Source organism: Pygocentrus nattereri, chromosome 11, assembly GCF_015220715.1.
Source record: "Pygocentrus nattereri isolate fPygNat1 chromosome 11, fPygNat1.pri, whole genome shotgun sequence".
NCBI lineage: Eukaryota > Metazoa > Chordata > Actinopteri > Characiformes > Serrasalmidae > Pygocentrus > Pygocentrus nattereri.
In genome coordinates, this window is record NC_051221.1 from 33,906,538 (window position 1) to 33,927,928 (window position 21,391).

Here is a 21,391-nt window from a genome sequence, read left to right on the forward strand (position 1 = left end):
ACTCAAAACACAATCTCTCATAAGTCCTCACAACACGTCCCACCCACGCACCCCACGTCCCACCCCCGCACCCCACGCCCCCCCTCTCTGTCTCTCTCTTACATTTATTAGTTTAGCTCCTCTCTGTGAGCGCAGCAGGACTGAAGATAATGTTATAATGTTGGTCACTTCCAGGTTGGCCATTTCATGTCAGATGTCCTCAGTGTGACTGCATCAACAAGCGGTTCTTTGTTTACACCTGAATCTTCACTACTTGTGATCTGATCCAAGGAAGTCATTTGAATGCTGCTATTATAATGCGTGACCCAAACGGGTAAGAGTGTGAAATCACCTCTCTTCGTGTTCTACTCGCTATGAATGATGTATTTCTTGCATGTGGCATTTGTAATGTCACGTAAAACTGTTAGTGCCACTATACATTATTCTTTTTGCAGTCATCATTTATGGATAGCTGCTACTGTAAACAATATAAAAATATACTATACCACTCATACTGCACATGTTTCTTCACTGGACAGAGTTGACAAATGAGGATCCACAAGTCTGTGCTTTGCAATATTGATGGAGTTGTTTCCAGTATCTTCTCCAAGGGTAAGTACACTCTTCAAAATAAAAGTGCCAAAAAAGGGTAGTGATGACATAGAAGAACCAGTTCTGGTTTTTAGTGGATGGTGCTATTTGCATATGAGACATGTGAGAGTGATGAATGTTACAGTTTTTGAATTTCACAAACATTTAAATGGGAATTTTACATTTTTTTCAATTGTTTAGAGGCAAACAAATTTATTAAGAGTGGTTTGGTGCAAAACAGTTCATTGTGAAGACTTCCTGGTTCTTATTTCTTTACAATGGTGGTGATAAGAATCAGGTGTCACAAAGTCTACAACATAATTTGTTAATTATCTAGATAATTTATTTATTATCTAAAAGCCACAAGTGAATCTACAAATCTTATATAATATAATGCTGATAATGTGAAATAGTGGTCAATCTGAGAAATGTTTTTGGGGACTATTTTGCCTCACATTAAGCCACATGTATCTTTCTACCATGAATGTATTTTGAAAAAAAATTCTTTCATATCTTAAAACTATCATCTCAGACATCAGGGAGTAAATTCATAATCATTACATGTAATAACTTTGTGAAGCATTAAACTCTTCAAACCTGGTTCCTATCATCTCCATGATGCACAGTTTCTCTAGAATGTGGGATTTCACATCAGAACACTCAGAATGATCTTTTAAAAAGGTGGAACTCCCTTTTAATGAACCTTCACATGATATAAAGCTTCTGTAGCAGTTAAAGGTCTTCCCCAGATCAGTGTGTTCAAGCCGAACTAGTTCCAAACGCCAAGAGTGGGCCAGTGTTGCCAATGAAAAGGCTGTTTGTGTGGTGAGAGTGTGTATCAGGCTGGGTCAGATATTGTGGGACACAATGTAGTTTTGTCTGTTTTTTTCCATGTCTAGTGCTGTATTCAGGTCAGAGGTTATTAGTGTGACATATGTGAACTGATCATTACGTTTTCCTGCATTGCTCTTTATTGTTCAGTGTAGTGCTGAAGGCCTTTTGCAATTCGCTAATCTCCCTCCCCATCACCCCCTGTTTCCATGGCAACCCTGTCAGGGTGGAGGAGACCAGCAAATCATGTGAGTGCAGAGCATCTCTCTTTCCCTCCCTCTCTCTCCGTCTCTCTCTCTCTCTCTCTCTCTCTCTCTCTCTCTCTCTCACTGTGCCACTGCAGACCATCCCAGGCTGCACTGGAGAGAGAGTGAGTGAGGGAATCAGTGCAGCAGAGAAGTGCCATCTCTAGTCGTCCTTTTTTTTTCCTTTGCATCCCATTTTTTTGCCACTCGTGTCCTGAATCACTCTTTCCAGTTTGCTGTTCTGTCAGAGTGGGATGCCAGTATGGGTTGTGGAAATTCTTCTGCCACTAATACTACAGCGGGAGGTGAGTGTGTGAATGTTTCAATAGCATTTTTTCTGAATGGACACACACTAGACACTCACTGATGTGTGTGTGTGTGTGTGTGTGTGTGTGTGTGTGTGTGTGTGTGTGTGGGTGCAGGTGGATCAGGTGCCGTGTTGATCTCTGATCGTTTCAGTAAGTCACAGTGTCTGAATGAAATGTTTTCTCATAGAGAAGCTAATGTTGAGTGCAATGTCTGGCATTAATAAGGTCTCAGCTACCAAGTCTGCTAGCAGTGCATGCTGGTAGGAGGCTTTATATAGTTTTTTAGTTTAGAGCAGAGATGTTTAGAACAGTTGCCAAGGCGAGAGTTACCCATTAGAGAAAAGAGCTCCGTCTCTTTCAGCACAGCACAGTGGGAGATTCAGCTCTGTTTTCAGCAGGCACGAGCCCCACTGTGCGAGCCAATGGTATTTGCGGTCACACACTTTGATTTATGAGGACAGTGTGTGTGCGCGTGCATGCACTTGCATCTAAACGTGTGTTTGCGTGTTAGTTTTTGTACACTTTTAGGACAAGAATGAAAAAAGGGCTAATATACAATGTTAGACAAACAGACTCCATATAAACCCATGTAAATGTTGTATTTTGTTAAAATGGAAAGAATCAAATTCTATCATCCTTCAAACCTCCATCTCCCCTCTCTGTCTACTGGTTCAACCCACTTCTTTCACTGTTCTGACAAAGCAGCCACTTTTTTGTTTGCTAAAATCTTTCTCCATTGTATTACACTGAGGGCTTATTAAGCTTACTGTTGCATGACTTGAAACCTTAAACTGAAATGAACTTTAGCAGATGCAGACTGACCTTCAGTTTCATAATAATTGTAGTAATGTGTAGTAGGTACTGAGTATTTCAAGGTAATTACTAGTTAATAAGTCCTAAAATAACTGAACAACAAGCTGAGAGTTTAAGAGTTGCAACTTGCACTTTTCACTTGTTAGTGTGTTGCAGTGTCTTAAAGCCTTTGGGGTATGTGTTGTCTTGGTGAGGTAATAACAGTCAAAACCTTTCTACAGCACAATTGTTGATTGTTCTTAGTCATGCTACACAGAGGAGCTGAAGTGTAATGACCTTATCAGCCTGGACCAGCCATGGCTATGCTGTTCAAAACACTGTCATTAATTTTACCTAGAAAGCCTTGTGTCCAGTCTTTCTCACCTTCAGAAACCATTAGTTTTCTTATGTGAGGCTGCCTAGATACATTTTCTGACCCTCTACAAATGACCTAGTTTCTTCTTCTTTCTTCCTGTTGTCTTGGTCTTCTTTGTTTCAGAATATAAACATTGGGTTGAGTTTGTAAGATGGACAGTGGAGATGTCAGACTTTTTCCAAAACTGTGGCTTATTTCTTTGTGCTTCCAGTCAGATAACTGTATAAGCACTGTACTCATAAGCCATCTAGAGTTTATATGGGTGAAGACAAAGACTCTTCAGATGTTTGAGAGGCAGGTCAAGGCTCTTAAAGCTACTTGGTCATGATGGATGCCTGGGGCAGAGTGACTTTCTGAGGCGCATTTGCAGCGCTCCAGTCCTGCCAGTGGTGCTGTGAATGCTCTCTGTGGTGGAGGGCAGAACAGTGTGTGAAGAGGCTCTGTAGTTTTTAGCTTCCTGTTCCAGTCCCACACAGGGTCACTGTACAATCACACATTTGTAGCACTAGGGCAGTAGGAACCCAGAGCATCAAGGCTTAGATTAATTGAGGAGCTATTAGCTGATTTTTTAAATGTAACCACGACAGTAAAACTACTGGACATCTTAATTTGTGACTGAAACCTGGTGGAGCCACTGAGTGCCTTTGCAGCATTTGGGCAGGAGCAACCCATGAGGGGGTCTTTTGCTTTTGTTGTTTAGAATGAAAAGGGATTGGGACTGAGCGATTTCCTCCAACAACATACAGTCAACAGTCAGCTGGATGATTTTAGATTTGTCTGATCTGTGTAATGATTTCAGTGTTTTCAAGTCACAGATTTTCATGTCACCTCCATTTCTTTATTTTTTCAGAGTCAAGAAAAAAACTTAAAATGTGTATTCAACAGAAAATTACACAGATCCCTCAGCAACTAAATATAAAATATAAAGCACATAAAATTTATTTAATGTGTGCACCTTTTGCTTTTATTACAACTTCCATTCTTTTCAGGTGTTTTCCTTTTGTTTTCACAGAAATCAGCAGGGATATTTTTCCCCATCATCAAAGTTCAGTCTTAATAGTTGGTTGGAGTGGATTATCCTGTATTTAATCTCTCCAAAACTATCTCCTAAACAAAGAATAACTTGTACTTAGTGGCTGTTTTGGCAGGGAATTAAATAAATGAGTTGTGCTCTCTGACCTTGGCATAGTACTGCAACTATATGAACCATATTTTTCATATTAGTGTGTTTATTTATCCCACAAAGTCCACACTTCAGGTAAGGAGCAAATAAATAAATTTGGCTTTAAGGAATCAGAAGCAATAAAACCTGATGGCCAGTGCAACCATACTGAAAAATACAATTGCTGTTTTATCTGACTGACACATCAGTTGGCCATTTTCAGAGAACAAGGCATTATTTTCTTTGGGGTTTCACTTTATAACGCTAATGTATATATGTCCATTAGTGAATGCATGAAATTGCTGAAATGATCTGGATTCATGATGACCATAGAATATGCTGGTTATACTGTGCTCTGCCCCATAAGTCAAAGTCAAGCCTCTCTGCTCTTAGACACAGTGACGTTGTGATTAAAGCAGGAGGCAGCACTAAGAGGACTGCATGAAGAGTCCTTCAGCCTCTATATAGCTCAGACAACACTCTCGCTCTCTCTCTCTCTCTCTCTCTCTCTCTCACACACACACACACAAACACACACACACACACACACATACAAAAGTTGAAGACTAAGTCTGGCCATTTAAAGGAGAGTGTGCACCTACAACATTTAGGTATTTGAGCAAGATTAAGATTTTTAAGCAAGCAACCTTCACATTAAATTAAAACATAAGCTTTGTTTCCAATGCCTGATATCTATAAACAGTTCAGCCAAAAGTGTCAGGAGTGCGAATATTACAACTTACCACATAGGTGGATTTAACTGTAACAGAAAGAGGGGCTGATTAAACAGCCACAAAAAAGTTTCATAAAACACAGTTAATTTAATTAAAATTTATGTTGTTTGAACCAGATTAGGTTCCAACCTAAATGCATAAAGATATACATCCAAATAAATATGATTAGTGAAAGGAGAGTGGCAAATATATATGGCAAATATAGTGAATACATTTTTTATTATTATTGGCATGAGAGCTGTAGCAGTTTTTAATGAATCTATGAATTAAAACTTCCAAAAATTGACAGTTTTGAATTTATATGGAGGGATATGGAATCCTCTCATTGTCTAATTCAGTAGACTTAAGGCTGTTACAAACTGAATGTGACGCAAAAAATTGAATAAAAATGCAGACTAGTCAGACTTTTTTTTGGTATTAAAGCTAAACACACCGAACATGACGCAACTTTTTTATTTCACCAAGTTGTTTGCACAGAAAAAAGACAGGCAGAATATCTATGAGAAGGTCCTTTGCTTATCAAATGTGTTTACTTGTCCACTCTGGAAAAGTGAAAAGAGCATTGAGAGTTTGTCCACCTCATTCGGGAGCTGTAACATCATGATCTCATTCACTTACTGCTTGGATCTCTGGAGCTCTCAGTTTGAGCTGGTTTTTGAGATGCAGCATGAGATGTCTACATGAGACAAGGCACAAAACAATCATACAGGATGTCTTCAAGAGCAAATAAGATTTCCTGTATTCCTCACAGAACGACAGAGACGTGGGAAATGAGGATGCTGGGGGTCCTGATTTCAGGATTGCATCTGATAAAAATTATAATAATAATACTTTCTGAACCTGAAGAAGCTGCACTGTTTAACCCTTGTGTGGTGTTGTTGTTTTTGTTACTCAGTGGTCTTGTGGACCCACTGCATTATTCAATCAATCACTACAGCCATAACAATTTATGTAAAATACCAGATGTTTAAAATGTCACAAGTGGTCAGTGTAGGGTTCTCCTTTAGCAGCTGGAGCCAACCAGCAGCCTGTGCATGTTGTCCACCCGCACAGTCACACACACATATATATACACAAACACATACACACAGAGAAACACACACACTAACAGCATGCCATGTAGGAGGAGAACAGAGTAAAGGGACACAGCACCTCCACACTTTTATACTTCTTGGGTTCACACAGGAGGTTTACAGTGTGAAGTCAATGCAAATGTGTTATAAGGCCAAGGAAGATTGAAATAATAATAAATCACACTTTTTTTTGATAAACATTGAAAATGGGTCCCACAGACATGAACACCATACAAGGGTTAAGTGATCGCCTTATTTTCATTACAGTGAGATAAAACTGGCCTCAAACACACGTAGGTTGAGGTGCAAAGAGAGAAAGCCCATACAGTTACAGGCCACTTTGGAGTCCCAAAGCAAATTTAAAAATAATACAAATTTAAAGTAATAATCAATAACATTTTGTCAGCCTTTATATCTCCTGCTCTGTGTGAGTTTCAGTGTTCAATTTCACCGTGTGACTGTGGGCATGACATAATCCAGTTTCAGTACCACATATAAACAATTAGATTGGTCACCACTCAGCTCATTTACATAAATTTTGGCAAGAACGTGATAAATGATTCTCAACACAGCTGCTCCGTCATTCTGGTTGTTGTCATGTCAACGCCAGAGATGACAATATTTGGTCAGTGAGTTCATGTCGCCAACAAAAGTTCACAAAAATTTAAACAGAGGGTGATTAAAATGAAGTTGAATGAAATGAAGCTCTCCAAAAATTGTATTGGGTGTGCCAGATATTGTTAGCTGTACATTTGCTCAAATTAATTTACAGTACAAATCACATGAATAAATCACGCTCACCGTGTAAAGACCTTTAGCTGTAACACTGTATTACAGCTAACCCCACTGTGTGGAGGCTGTATCTCAGCCTGATGTTCTCTCACTGTGAGTTGTTTACATGCTTCAAAATAGTGCTATAGTATAGACACCAGGTCAGAGATAATACACATATTATAATACGATATAAATGTGAATTCTGTGACTTACACATAACTATGTTTAAACATTTGATGAAGAAAAAGTACTTTTATGGTACAAAATAAAATATTAGTACCACATTAAAATCAGATCACCCTTATAAAAGGTTTAAGGATTATTTAAAATGGGTCTATTTGTGGTTATTAATTAGATCACAAACACCATAAAATCATTAATAAGCAGTTATAACACATACATGAAACAGGCAACGGTGACCTTTTTATAGTGTGCCCACGTTCATTTAAACTGTTAAACAGTAGATCTTGTTGATACTTGACTTACTTTGTCTGTCTTTGTTACTTTCACCTGTCAGCTTCATTAGATATTCATATTTAATAGGTTACTGTTGCCCATTTTATTTCTATGTTATAACTTCTTATTGTTTTAAAGCATTTATATCCTAATAATATCCCATTAAAAAGCATTAATGAGTTAATCTCAAATTGTTCATAAACTCTTTTTAATTATAGTCTTATTTTAGAGTGGTACTAATATATATATTGCTGTATCTGATATAATATCTGATTGCTCACAAAATTCATGGATGATGTTGACAAAAAATTGTTCTACTTCTGCCTGTTTAATTACATAAAATATCATGTTACAGTGTACTCTGTGTTAGTTTGTGTCCCACTCTCCCTACAGCTGATATGATTTCCAGACAAAGATTTTTTTTTTTCTGAGAAGTGATTAATTATGAATTTCCTTTTTCTCTCTTTCCTGTTAACAGGTCCTGCAGAGGCTGCTAAGGATGTGTAAGTGCCAGTTTCTGTATAAAAATATCACAAATGAGGAGAAACCTCTATAAGACACTAAAAGATGTGATATTTCACACTGTAACTTGAGATCTAGGGCAGAGACTTCAACGTATACTGAAAATTTATTCCACAAGAGTCGTTCTTTCATGACCTTGTGTTATCCTTACAAGAATTAAACTGAAGGACATCAGTATCTGCTGTTGAATGGTCCTCATGCTCACAGTTCAAACTACTAAAAGATTGTTTTTAAAAGATGACAAATACCGGGTGAGCTGTTAGATATAATGATTATCAGAGACTCTTTAGTGATGTTTTAATTTTGCACACACACACACACACACACACACACACACACACACACACACACACACACACACACACACACACACACACACACACACACACTCATTCATACACACATGCATTCACACACAACATATCCAGATTATCTCTGCAGGCACCAAGACGCTTGCTAAAATAAATTCCTAAGAGAGATTTAATCAGCCTGCTCCAGCCTGTGTTCTCCCCGATGGTAAACACGGATGTTCCTACGTGTGTTCCACTATAGCTCCTAAGGGCTCTGAATGCACCCGGGCCAATCAACACTAATTACTGAACTATCCAGCACTCAGCACATCAGCACTAGGATTTAATCTCAGAGAGGCCCCTGACACCACCACATAGATGCTGCTGTGGGAACAGACCTTCCAATTCTAACTCTGAACTGGACATGAAACATGTCTCGCCTAATGGCAAATCACTCAGAGTAGCCAATGAGCGCATGATGACTGAAAGTCTCTACAAATGTAATATTTTGTCACAAGCAGGATGCAGTTTTGATTTTTCATAATGTTGCTGGTACACCAGCACACTGAGCCTGTACCACAACACTGTGTTCTATTCTGTGCATGAGTGAATTTTCCTCAATCATATTTTACCCCAGGATGGGCTTCTTAATGCCACTGCAATAGCAGATTCATTTCTGATGGGTGAATTGTTGGATGGATGGATGAATTGAAAGACATATGGGTGAATAGACGAATGATAAGATGCATGAATGTATAGATGGATAAATGGATGGATAGATGGACCAATTTGAATTTACCCAAATTAATGGATGAATGGATGAATCTGGGAATTGATTGGTGGATGGAGAGAAAGACAGAGGAATGGATGAATGAATGGAAGGACAGATGGATGTAGGGACAGTTGGATGAATGGATAGATGGATGAATGGCTCACTGAGAGGTGAGGGAATGGACACATGGATGAACATGGGTGGGACAGATGGATAGATAAATTAATGGATGGATGGATTGACAGAGGGACAAATGGATGAATTGATGGATGCCTGGATGGATGGATATACAGCTAGATAGATGGATGGAGGAAAAGATCAAGGATGTATGAATAAATGGATGACTGAATAGATGGATAGATGAATTGATGGAAGGATGAATGCTTAAATGTCAGAATGGATAGACACATGGATGAATGGATGAATTAATGAATGGATGGATTGATGGAAATGTGGACGGTTGGATGAATGAATGGACAGAGGGACAAATGGATGGACGGATGAATAAAGAAATGGATGTGTTAATGGATGGGTAGATTAAATGACAGCTGGAGGGATGAATGGCTAACTGGAATGGATGGATGGATAGATGAATGGATGGATGGATGGATGGATGAATGGATGGATGGTTAACTAGAGGAATGGATGAATGGATGTATGGATGAACAGATGAATTAGCAGATGGAAGGATGAATGCTTAAATGGAAGAATGGATAGATGAATGGATGGATGGATTGACAGATGGAAGGATGAATGGTTAACTGGATGTATTGATAGGTGTATGGATGAACAGATCAATTAGCAAATGGAAGGATGAATGCTTAAATGGAAGACTGGATAGATGAATGGATGGATGGTTAACTGGATGTATTGATAGATGTATGGATGAACAGATCAATTAGCAAATGGAAGGATGAATGCTTAAATGGAAGACTGGATAGATGAATGGATGGATGGATAGAAGGACACATGGATGAATAAATGGATTAATCAAAGAATTAATGAATGCATGAATGGATGGCTGAATGGGTGGCTATAGAGACAGATGGACACATGGATGGTTGGAGGAATAAATGAATGGATGCCTAGATGGTTATGTAGCTGGACAGATGGACAGAGGAACAGATGGATGAACATATAAATGGATGAGTGAATGAATGGGTGGGTGAATTGACAAATGGAAGGATGAATGATTAACTTTAGGAATGGATGGATGGATAAAGGGATGGATTAAAAACTAATACAAGCTCTTCTCTTGAAACAGGACTGAAGAGCCCTCAACAGATGATGAGAAAAGAAGGTCAGTGAGAGGTTCCTCTAATAGAGACATTAGTAAAGCTGCTGTAGTCTCAGAGGAGAGGGAGTGTGTTTGACTTTGTGTGTCTCCTTTAGGAACTATGGAGGAGTGTATGTTGGACTACCGACAGATCTGACCACAGTAGCAGCAAGCCAGTCTAAATCCACGCGGAAAGGTAAGCCTGAATGCCAGATCATAATTCTGAATCCAGACACCATAAGAGAAATGTGATTATTCAGTGACAGTGTAGCCTTTCAGCAAGAAAAAACATACATGAAGCCTAATGCAAGAAAACATGATATTAGTGTATCAAACTGCAGAACTGTATAAGACTCAGCACTTAAACACTTTTACATTTTCTCTTTGTTGTTTAAAATGATGTTCTCAGCATTAATTGTGTGAACAGGGCCAAAGCATGGCTTAATTGAATATCCATAATAATTCAGTGAAATGGAAAAATAGAGTGGTATTGCTCTGTATGCCATTACCACTCGATTACACAACACAGACACAGCGCTGATTGAGTCAACATTTAATGTACCTTCACTATTACTTTACACATTTGAGGCCTTGCGTCATACAAGGACATTGTAGACAATAGTGTAGTCAAATGCAAATAGGTATAAAACTACATTTAGACACTTTAGAGAGGAACAATCTTCTGCATGTATATGACACCCTCAAATAATAAGATCTTTGTTTTTGATAGTTTACACTTCTCATATGCATTAATAATGAGATTTCACAGCAATTATCAAAGAATTGGTGCTGCACGCAGTTCGAAACCACCTGTCTTTGTCTAACCTATGAGTAGATTGTAAAAACTGTATATTTTAAATGCTAAGGCTGTAGTAAGAGGGAACTTCTCATATTTTGCAGAAACAAGATGATCAGAAAGACAATGTGCCACACCGTTTATCTGGTCAATGGGACTGGAATGAAGCAATTAAAGCTTCAAAGAGTCAAAGTGGCCTACACTAGGGGTTTGCTAGACATGTAATACTGTGCAAAACACCATATTTCAAGTAAAAATGGCCATTATACAGAGAGAAATGGGACTCCTAACAAACATGCTAGAGGTGATAAACCAGCAAAATTGTCACTATCGGATAAACAGCACTTAAAGCTTTCATCTTTGAGAAAGATCAAGCTCACTTCTGCTTCAGATCTAAAAAAACTCCACATGTCTTTCTGTCCATCCTTCCACTGTAAGAAGAAAATCCAACACTATGTCTGAAATGAAGCCACCACGGCTGGTGTTTCAAGAGCAATGGACTGACCACCCCAAATTCCAGACCTCAACATCACTGTTTGGGATTACTTGGAATGTGAGAAGAAACAGAAAATACAATTTTAGAAAAGTAGAAAAATATCCCTGCAGACTTCTCATTGAAAAACTGAACAGACTCAACAAACTTCTGAAAATAACATGAGCTGTAATAAAGGCAGGCAAAGAGTGGACACATTAGATACTGAACAATATGATATTATAATTAATTGTTTATGCTTCTGTATAATTTAAATATTAAGGTGTGTTTTCTGCTTTTGTCTGGTGCTGAAAATGAAACTTATCCTTAATGGCTGTTTTGATTAAATATATGAATGGGGTCTCTGAGTTTTGCACAGTACGGGATGAACAGGGTCCATACCTTTGGATGTAAATTACGTGCTTAACTTACTGAGGGCGCAGTTTTATTTGATAGTAGTGAAGCGCAGCCCATAAAAGATCTCACTGAACCAGATGGAGCTAATTAGTGTTTTAAAACACTGCAGGGTGTGGAAGTGGATGAGTATGTGTGTGCTTGTGTGTGTGTGTGTGTGCCCTGACCACATCACATGGCCTGTCACCATCTCTTTAATGACTTTTTAAAAGGTTTCCAGAGAACATGGAAGTCTCTCCACACAGTCTCTCCACACACACACACACACACACACACACACACACACACACACACACACACACACACACACAAGCTTTCTGACAGTCCCCGTGGTGCATGAGCCTACCAATTAGTGGCATCTGCTAAATCTCAAATCAGACTCAATCAGATCTCATATTCTTCATCAACTCACATAAGCACTGATGAGCCTTTCCTTCTCTTTCAGACTAGCAAACTGTAAAACGGAACAGCAGGAAAGCGTAATACAGGTAGGCCACTTTATGTGCATTTCCATAATGCAAATGGCCTGGAGGAATTACAGTGACTGTGCACTCATTAGCATGTGTTTTTTTCTCTCCCATGTACAGTTAACTATGTAAACACAGGAGCTTTTTATGGACTAGTGACAGGTTGAGAGTTGATATCCACTCAGACGATCACTGAAAATGACTCCTCCGGATGGGCCTATATGGAGTGGGGTTCTGTGTGGATCTTCAGAGAGCTTGTCTGTGAGTGAACCATCTCTCTCTGACTGTGTTTTCTATCGGGCTCAGAGAGGTTTCTAGGAATGGAAACAGCAGCCCTAGAGGAGATCCTGGCATTTAAATGGCAGTGGAGTCAACATGGCAGGGCATTCACAACTCAGGAACACTCCTGAACCTTGACCGCGATGAAGGCACGTCAGCACCCAAACAGCTCCGGGTCTCTGCAATAAAAGACTTACCTGCATCTCTATTGTAGGACAATAGCTCTATAGCAAAGCCATCTAAGGACACAGACATTTAGCTCAGAGGATTACAGCTGTATGCGGCTTTTAGTGATGGTTACTATCACTGTATGAAGTGAAACATTAGTCCAGCTTTATGTATGTCTTCACAGAAGCTGTCAAGCGAAGTGGTTTTCATCAGCATTCATGATCAAACATTAATATACACCACATCACCTCATTAGTACAAATGAGCTATTTTGAAATAGATAATATTGTAAGAAATTTTATAGACATATATGTACCACTTTCTTGCTGTATTTATACCATTTCAAATACATGACTTGCGATTGTAAGTTAAATTGTTTGTGTCCACCACAGACTATGTATAATGAAGATCTGAGATTTGAATAGCTCTATGCTTCATTTTGTCTGTTTATGTACACATTCTTGATACAGAGAAAGAGAATTTAGGAAAGGTTTCCTGGAAAAAATGCAAGTCTAGAAGAGTTTCCCATAATACACAAATCTATGTAGTAACTAAAAATATGTATAATTAACTTACCATTAGACATATAAGTGAAATATATGTCTTAACACATAGTAGCTATATATGTGTCTGATTAGTTTGCTATAAGACATGTAAGCTTATTATGTGTCTTAACATATAGTGGCTAAGCACGTGTCTGACTAGTTTATAAGACAAGCTAAATATATGTCTCAACATATAGAAGCTAAATATATGTCTGATTGCTCTCCTATAAGACCTATAAGCTGAAGTTTCAGTATGGACTCTTTAAGCATGTGTTATAAGGAATGATGCAATTGTATTTTCATGTTTTTATAGCCTCAGGAATACAGCCATTAAAGTGTGCTAAAAATGAGAACACAGAGAATAGTTTGAAAAGAGAGAACCACATTTTTTGAAATGCCTAATGCAATACACAGATTAGTCCACTATTCAAGAGTAAAGGTGGCTTCATGTGTTTCTTAATGTTGATTTAAATGGAGATATACCTCTATAGTTGTAGGGGCAGTTGTGGGCTGGAGGTTAGTGAACCAGCCCTGTGATTGGAAGGTTCCCGGTTCGATCCCCTTGTCTGACAGTCCATGACTGAAGTTCCTTTGAGCAAGGCACCTAACCCCCAATTGCTCCCCGGGCACCATGGATAGGGCTGCCCACTGCTCCGGGCAAGTGGGCTCACTGCCCCCTAGTGTGTTTGTTCACTAGTGTGCATGTATGTGGGTGTTTCACTGCACAGATGGGTTAAATGCAAAGGTCTAATTTCATAGTGTGCAAACACAGTGACAAATGGTTGTAAATTCTATTCTAGTTATCTTAATTCAGTCTTCGACTTTCATAGACGGAAAATGTGCAGTTCATGCTTTGCAACCCTATGAACACATTCGAGACTGCTAACGATTAGAACAGCTGGATGGCACTTTTATTCTGAAATAGCAAAGGCAGCAATCAGCAGATGGTTCTTTTTGAGAAGGTACACATTTGACTGTTTATAACTCAAAACACAGGATCTCTGTTATTTCCTGTCATTATAGCAGTCAGTAACAATGTCTGATGTGTTTAATTCAGAAAGGTGTATATAAACACAGAAATAAAGTCAGAGACCAACTTTCATTTGTTTCTTTCCAGGCAAAATGACTATTGTGTAAATGTAAGGTTTTTCTTTTTCAGTGTGAGGGAAAGATAAAAGGAAACAAGCGGAAAAAATATATTGAAGAGAAATTCACACAGAAACCTCAACAACAAGGTATTAACTGGGTCCACTCTTTGCCTTTATTACAGCTTCCATTCTTTTCAGGAGACTTGCATTCAGTTTTTCATGGAAATCTGCAGGGATGTGTTTCTACTTTTCTAAAGTTCAGTTTGGAAATTGGTTGTATTTTCTGCTTCAGATCCAAATAATCCCAAACACATTCAGTGATGTTGAAGTTTGGACTCTAGGGTGGTCAGTCCGTTGTACTTAGAACACCAGCAGCTTCTTTAGTTGATTTGCAGATGTTCTTCTTTTTTTGTCTGTTTTCTTTTCTCAGTAACAGCTTCTTGACACTTTTTGTCAGATCTGAATTGAGAGTGGAGCTTGATTTTCTCCTCTCTCTCACATATGAACGATTTAACTACTGTTTTGTTTTGTTTTAATTTTGTTGGTCTACCAGCTCTTGCATGTTGTTTAGGAGTCCCTTTTTGTCTGTATTTGTCTTAATTTAATGAAGGAAATAAAATAAATAAAGGGTGGTCTCTGACTTTTGCACAGTGTTAGGTGGGAACATGTTTATAGTGTTGCAGTAAATGGGCTGCAGATCTTCAGTTTATATAAGGCAAAGATTTAACAATTCAAGAGGTATCACTCTACCTCAGAATGGAATAGATTACTTCATCAAATGTACATCAAGTGTCTCAAACTACTAGACCGACTATGACCATATTTAGTGCAGCACACTAAGTTCTAACATAGGAATGTAATGCAGTATACATTACTGTACAGAGTAAAAGGACGAATGGCAGACTTTCAGCCTGATTTAGAAGGAAAAACTGCTTCTGTGCACTGATGAGAGCATTACTGTAACTCAGTAAAACCTGGAGCTCAGACCCACACAGGCCTGGATTGTGTATTCACTGCTAGCTGAATGAACAGAATTAATAATGTACTTACTGTTTGTAATCACAGATGATTTTGAAGGAAAGAGATGATGGAAATCTGTAGTGGTTGCATCTTTTTTCTATGATTTGAATACTGCTGTAATTTATGCATGATGAAGTGTGATCAGTCTCTAAAGGGAAGTTAGCTAGTCTAGTCTTATGAGGACATACTGCTCTACTTTGGCACAGTTTACACCTTCTGTTCCCTGAAACTATTCTTGGGTGCGCCGGCCGTAGCACGAAACCACAAGCAGGCACTACATGAAGACAAACATTTTGATGGTCCATCAGGTATAGAATCATCCTTTCTGAAAGTGATACAATGAAATATAAGTGAAATTTCAAATGTTAAATATATCAACTCCTTAAGCTCTTATGTGTGTCCACATCCTATGGCTTATTATTACCTAGGGGAAAAAAGGAGAGTGGAATGGGCCTACAGAGAGGGCTGTGGAAGATAAGAGTTCACAATTCTCCGTGTAAGAGTCAGAGACCACCCTTAATTTAATTTCCAGTTAAAACACCCAAAAGTGATGTTTTACATCATCAGAAATAACAGAAAAAAATTGAACAGAGTAGTACAACCCCAATTCCAATGAAGTTGGGACGTTGTGTACAACAGAAATAAAAACAGAATACGATGATCATATAGGAATATATGCCTATATTCAATTGAATACACTACAAAGACAAGATATTTAATGTTCAAACAGATCAACTTTATTGTTTTTTGCAAATATTCACTCATTTTGAATTTGATGCCTGCAACACGTTCCAAAGAAGTTGGGACAGGGGCATGTTTACCACTGTGTTACATCACCTTTCCTTTTAACAACACTCAATAAGCGTTTGGGAACTGAGGACACTAATTTTTGAAGCTCTGTAGGTGGAATTCTTTCTCATTCTTGCTTGATGTACAACTTCAGTTGCTCAACAGTCCGGGGTCTCTGTTGTCGTATTTTGCACTTCATAATGCGCCACAGGTTTTCAATGGGACACAGGTCTGGACTGCAGGCAGGCCAGTCTAATACCCACACTCTTTTACTACGAAGCCACGCTGTCATAACACGTGCAGAATGTGGCTTGGCATGGTCTTGCTGAAATAAGCAGGAACGACAGAGCCTTTCAGGGATGCTCCCTTTATACCCAATCATGGCACTCACCTGTTTCCAATTAACCTGTTCACCTGTGGAATGTTCCAAACAGGCATTTTTTTGAGCATTCCTCAACTTTTCAAGTCTTTTGTTGCCCCTGTCCCAGCTTCTTTGGAACGTGTTGCAGGCATCAAATTCAAAATGAGTGAATATTAGCAAAAACCAACAAAGTTTATCAGTTTGAACATTAAATATATTGTCTTTGTAGTGTATTCAATTGAATATAGGTTGAAAAGGATTTGCAAATCATCGTATTCTGTTTTTATTTATGTTTTTCACAACATCCCAACTTCATTGGAATTGGGGTTGTACATAAAATCTCCAACAGCTACATCTAATTTTATTAGTTTAGTTTAAGTGTGTTCATTTTTCCCATTTTACAGTGTCCATTCTTTTCAGGAGACTTACTTTCTGTTTTTCAAATAAATCTGCAGGGATATTTTTCAACTCCTACAAAGCTCAGTCTTAGACATTTGTTGCAATTTCCATTTCTTACAATCCAAGTCCCAATCACAAATTCAAACACATTCAGTGATGTTGTTCGGGACTCTGGGCTGGTCAGTCCGTTGTTCGGAGAACACCAGCAGCTTGTTTAATCTGCAATCCTTCCTTGATGAAAGATGAAAGTTTAATGACAGATGTGGCAACAGACTTTTGACTTTTTTTACTTCCTCATGCCTGGATTTTTTTTTCAGATTCAGATTCAGATTCAGATTCCTTTATTGATCCCAGGGGGAAATTGAAGTTTTTTGAAATTGCAGGATTTTCCTATAACTTAAAATTCAATAAATGAAGGGTGGTCTCTGACTTTTTCACAGTACTGTACTTAAAATATAACAATGTGTAGAAACATAAAATAAATAAATAAATAAAAAGGTAAAGGAGATAAATGTATGGGCAAGGATTACTTTAGTGTGTTTATTTGTGTATATTAGCAGTAAAAAGTAAATATAGAGAATTTGCTTGATTTAAAAACATATTTTCCCCAGGAATGAAATATAAGCTGACATGTATATTCACACAATTATTAACAAATTGTGAAACTGAAAGATTTTAGATTCATGTTCAACTGAAATACCCTTCTGAAGTAAATTCAATGCACCATTTTTTTTCACTGTAGTTAAGAGCATCCTCTAGCAGCACATTTAATTATGAACACTAAGACAATCATTCTCCCAGAAGCTTTTCCCCCAGTAAACCAATTTCCTCTGAAGGCTGATATATTTGACCAAGTGATCAATAACTAGGCTGTTTTTCTAAAGAGTAAGAGATAAACGTCTTTTCCTTGCAAAGGTCAGAACACCTTTTGCAGTCTCCAGTGGGCTCATCAGGGTGTTCCTCTGGGTAATAGAGGGACTTCAGGGCTCTGATCAAAGCTCAGTAACGAGATGTCCAGGGACAGGGATGAATATACCCACGCAGTATGGGAGCAGCTGGGAAAATATCTGCACCATGGTGAAACTGGATCGCTGAGAACTGAGGCTGATATGAGGAGATTACAAACACACACACACAGGCATGTATACATGACCAGTGGAAAACACACTGAGATGAAGACAGGTGGGTGAGGTTTGTGGTGTCTGTGAGTGTGTTTATGGTGTGTGGTGTACATGACCAAACACACCCTCTCATAACACAATCATCTCCTGCAGCCGTTTTGCCTGCTCTGCTTTTCACTGCAGTCATCAATCAAGAGTGGCATTTATCCCTTCCCATGCTCTGCTTCTGCTGCTACTGAGAGAGATCAGTGGTGCTGATAAGCGAGCTGAGGGATAAAGACTGCATTGTGCAGAAAGGTAATAGTAATACAATGTAAGCCTTTCCATATGTAAGCGCTGAGTAGTACATAGCTGAAAGAACATATATAATATGTTTTCCACTTTACGTATGTTTAGTCGTTTAAACTTGTAGCTTTTTCAATGTTGTGCAGCAGGTGTCAGCATTGCCCAAGAAAAAGTCTGTGAAAAACGCTTCCTTCTTGTAGGACTTTCTCTTAGGTGCAGGTCAAAGCACAAATTTCCTTTTAGATCTCATATTAAATAATTGATTACCCAGACTAACATATCAACACCAAAACTGTTTTTGTGCATGTAAGAAGGATATCATTCTTTCTGAATTCAGCAAAATCCAGCACATGTTGATCCAAACGGCATGAAATGGGGCGAAAATAGACTGGTAAAGTTTTGTAATGCTTAAAAAAAAACACACCTGGTGGAACATCTCACATCTAATTAGGTTAACATGACTGGGCATAAAAATTTACATTTACATTTACAGCATTTAGCAGACGCTCTTATCCAGAGCGACTTACAAGAAGTGCTTTGTCAACCAAAAAAAAAAAAGAGTCTTTTAGAAGCAAAGATGGGGATGGATTCACCACTCAGTGAAAGACTGTGGGAAAATAGTGCAACAATTTAATAATAAAACTCTGCCATGCAAAGACAAAACCATTTGTAAACAAGATCTAGAAACACCACCTGATGGACTGAGGTGAAGTGGTACAGTGTCCTGTGGTCCAAGAAAATTTGAAATTGTTTTTGGAACTCATGGACCCTGTGTCCTCTGGGCAAAAAAAACACTCAGTTTGTTATCAGCGCACAGTTTAAAAGCCAGTATTCATGATGCTATAGAGGTGCATTAGTGCACATGGCATGGGTGACGTGGACATCTGTGAAGGTGCCATTAATGCTGAACGTTAGATACATATTTTGGCAACATATGCTGCCATCGAGGCAATGTCTCTTTCAGGGAAGGCCTTGTGTATTTCAGCAAGATGATGACAAATCACTGTCTGCATGTATTACAATAGCATGGTTCCATAGTAAAAGGGTTTGGGTGCTGAACCGGCTTCCATGCTGAAGGATGTTGCAGGCAGCAGATCGCTCTCCACGGCGTCTCCAGACTCTGTCACGTCAGTCACATGTGCTCAGTGTGAACCTGCTTTCATCTGTGAAGAGCACAGGGCGCCAGTGGTGAATTTGCCAAGCCTGGTGTTGTCTGGCAAATGCCAAGCGTCCTGCACGGTGTTGGGCTGTGAGCACAACCCCTATCTGTGGACGTCGGGCCCTCATACCATCCTCATGGAGTCGTTTTCTAACCGTTTGTGCAGACACATGCACATTTGTGGCCTGCTGGAGGTCATTTTGCAGGGCAGTGCTCCTCCTGTTCCTCCTTGCACAAAGGCAGAGGTAGCGGTCCTGCTGCTGGGTTGTTGCCCTCCTACGGCCTCCTCCACATCTCCTGGTGTACTGGCCTGTCTCCTGGTAGTGCCTCCAGCCTCTGGACACTACACTGACAGACACAGCAAACCTTCTTGCCACAGCTCGCATTGATGTGCCATCCTGGATGAGCTGCACTACCTGAGCCACTTGTGTGGGTTGTAGAGTCCGTCTCATGCTACCACGAGTGTGAAAGCACCACCAACATTCAAAAGTGACCAAAACATCAGCCAGAAAGCAGAAAGGTACTGAGAAGTGGTCTGTGGTCCCCACCTGCAGAACCACTCCTTTATTGAGTGTGTCTTGCTAATTGTCAATAATTTCCACCTGGTGTCTATTCCATTTGCATGTGCAATTGATTGTCAATCAGTGCTGTCTCCTATGTGGACAATTTGATTTGTTTCACAGTAGTTTGATTTACTTGGTTATATTGTGTTGTTTAAGTGTTCCCTTTATTTTTTTGAGCAGTGTATGTATATATATATATATATATATATATATATATATATATGTATGTGTGTGTGTGTATATATGTATGTGTGTGTGTGTGTGTGTGTGTGTGTTTGTGTATATATATATATATATATATATTTGTCTGAATATATATGTATGTATCTATATATGTGTAAATATATCCATATACTATATATGACTATCGATCATGGACAAGAAGGTCTTAATGTCTTAATGCTACAATTCTTCCGAAGGTGTTCAGTAATGTTGTGATCAGGGCTCTTTGCAAGTGTTACACTACATCACACTTGTCAAGCTATGTCTTTATGGATCTCACTTTGAGCACAGAGGCACTGACATGCTGGAACAGGAACATTACCCTTCACTGGAACTAAGGGTCTCAAACTTTGAAAAACACCTCCAGACTATTATCCCTCCTCCACCAAACTTTACTGTTGGCACTATGCATTCTGGAAGGTAGCGTTCAGCCCAGATTCATCCATGAGATTGCCAGATGGTGAAGTGTGATTCATCTGAGAACACATTTCCACTGTCCAGTGGCCACTTGCTTTATAGCACATATCACTCCAGACACTTGGAATTACACATAGTGCTCTTAGGCTTGTGTGCAGCTGCTTGGTCATTGAAACCAATTTCATGAAGCTCCTGATGCACAGTTTATGTGCTGATGTTGCTTCCAGAAGCAGGAGCTGGTAGTGAGCAAGGAAACAGGTGATTTTTGCACACAGTAACACTACTGCTAGTGGTAGTACTAGAACTTTGCTGCTAAGATGTTGTTGCTCTAAGATGCTTCCATTTCACAATATAGCACTTGCATATCTATCAGGGCAAATATTTCCCAGACTGATTTGTGGCAAAGGTGGCATCCTATGACCCATTCTACTGCCAACGTTTATCATAAGATTGCATGGAAGTGTGTTTGATTTTATACACCTGAACTCACTAATTAATAGGGGTCTCCAAATACTTTTTTCCCTAATGCAAATTCACAGGAGAAGAAAAAAACACCCCTAACTAATAGGAGTTAAAGTAATTTTGTTTGCTATAAGTACATTAAGAAATTTTAACAATGCGAAACAGTTGTTGTGCATTGTTGAA

General features: G+C 38.9%; 1 protein-coding gene across 1 annotated transcript; it reads left to right on the forward strand.

The window, feature by feature from the left end:
* Positions 1-1,716: 1,716 nt before the first annotated feature.
* Positions 1,717-13,203, forward strand: LOC108432656 (overexpressed in colon carcinoma 1 protein). The gene is made up of 6 exons (XM_017706643.2): positions 1,717-1,951; positions 7,800-7,824; positions 10,170-10,205; positions 10,298-10,377; positions 12,309-12,351; positions 12,451-13,203. Exons 1-5 carry the CDS (start codon positions 1,909-1,911, stop codon positions 12,311-12,313), a joined length of 189 nt encoding a protein of 62 aa, XP_017562132.1. The 5' UTR covers positions 1,717-1,908; the 3' UTR covers positions 12,314-12,351; positions 12,451-13,203.
* The last annotated feature ends 8,188 nt before the right edge of the window (positions 13,204-21,391 follow it).

Coding starts and splice junctions, on each gene's coding strand:
- LOC108432656 (XM_017706643.2), top strand. CDS start 1,909: ATGGGTTGTGGAAATTCTTCTGCCACTAATACTACAGCGGGAG. Junction 1,952..7,799: donor CACTAATACTACAGCGGGAG/GTGAGTGTGTGA, acceptor TCCTGTTAACAG/GTCCTGCAGAGGCTGCTAAG. Junction 7,825..10,169: donor GCAGAGGCTGCTAAGGATGT/GTAAGTGCCAGT, acceptor CTCTTGAAACAG/GACTGAAGAGCCCTCAACAG.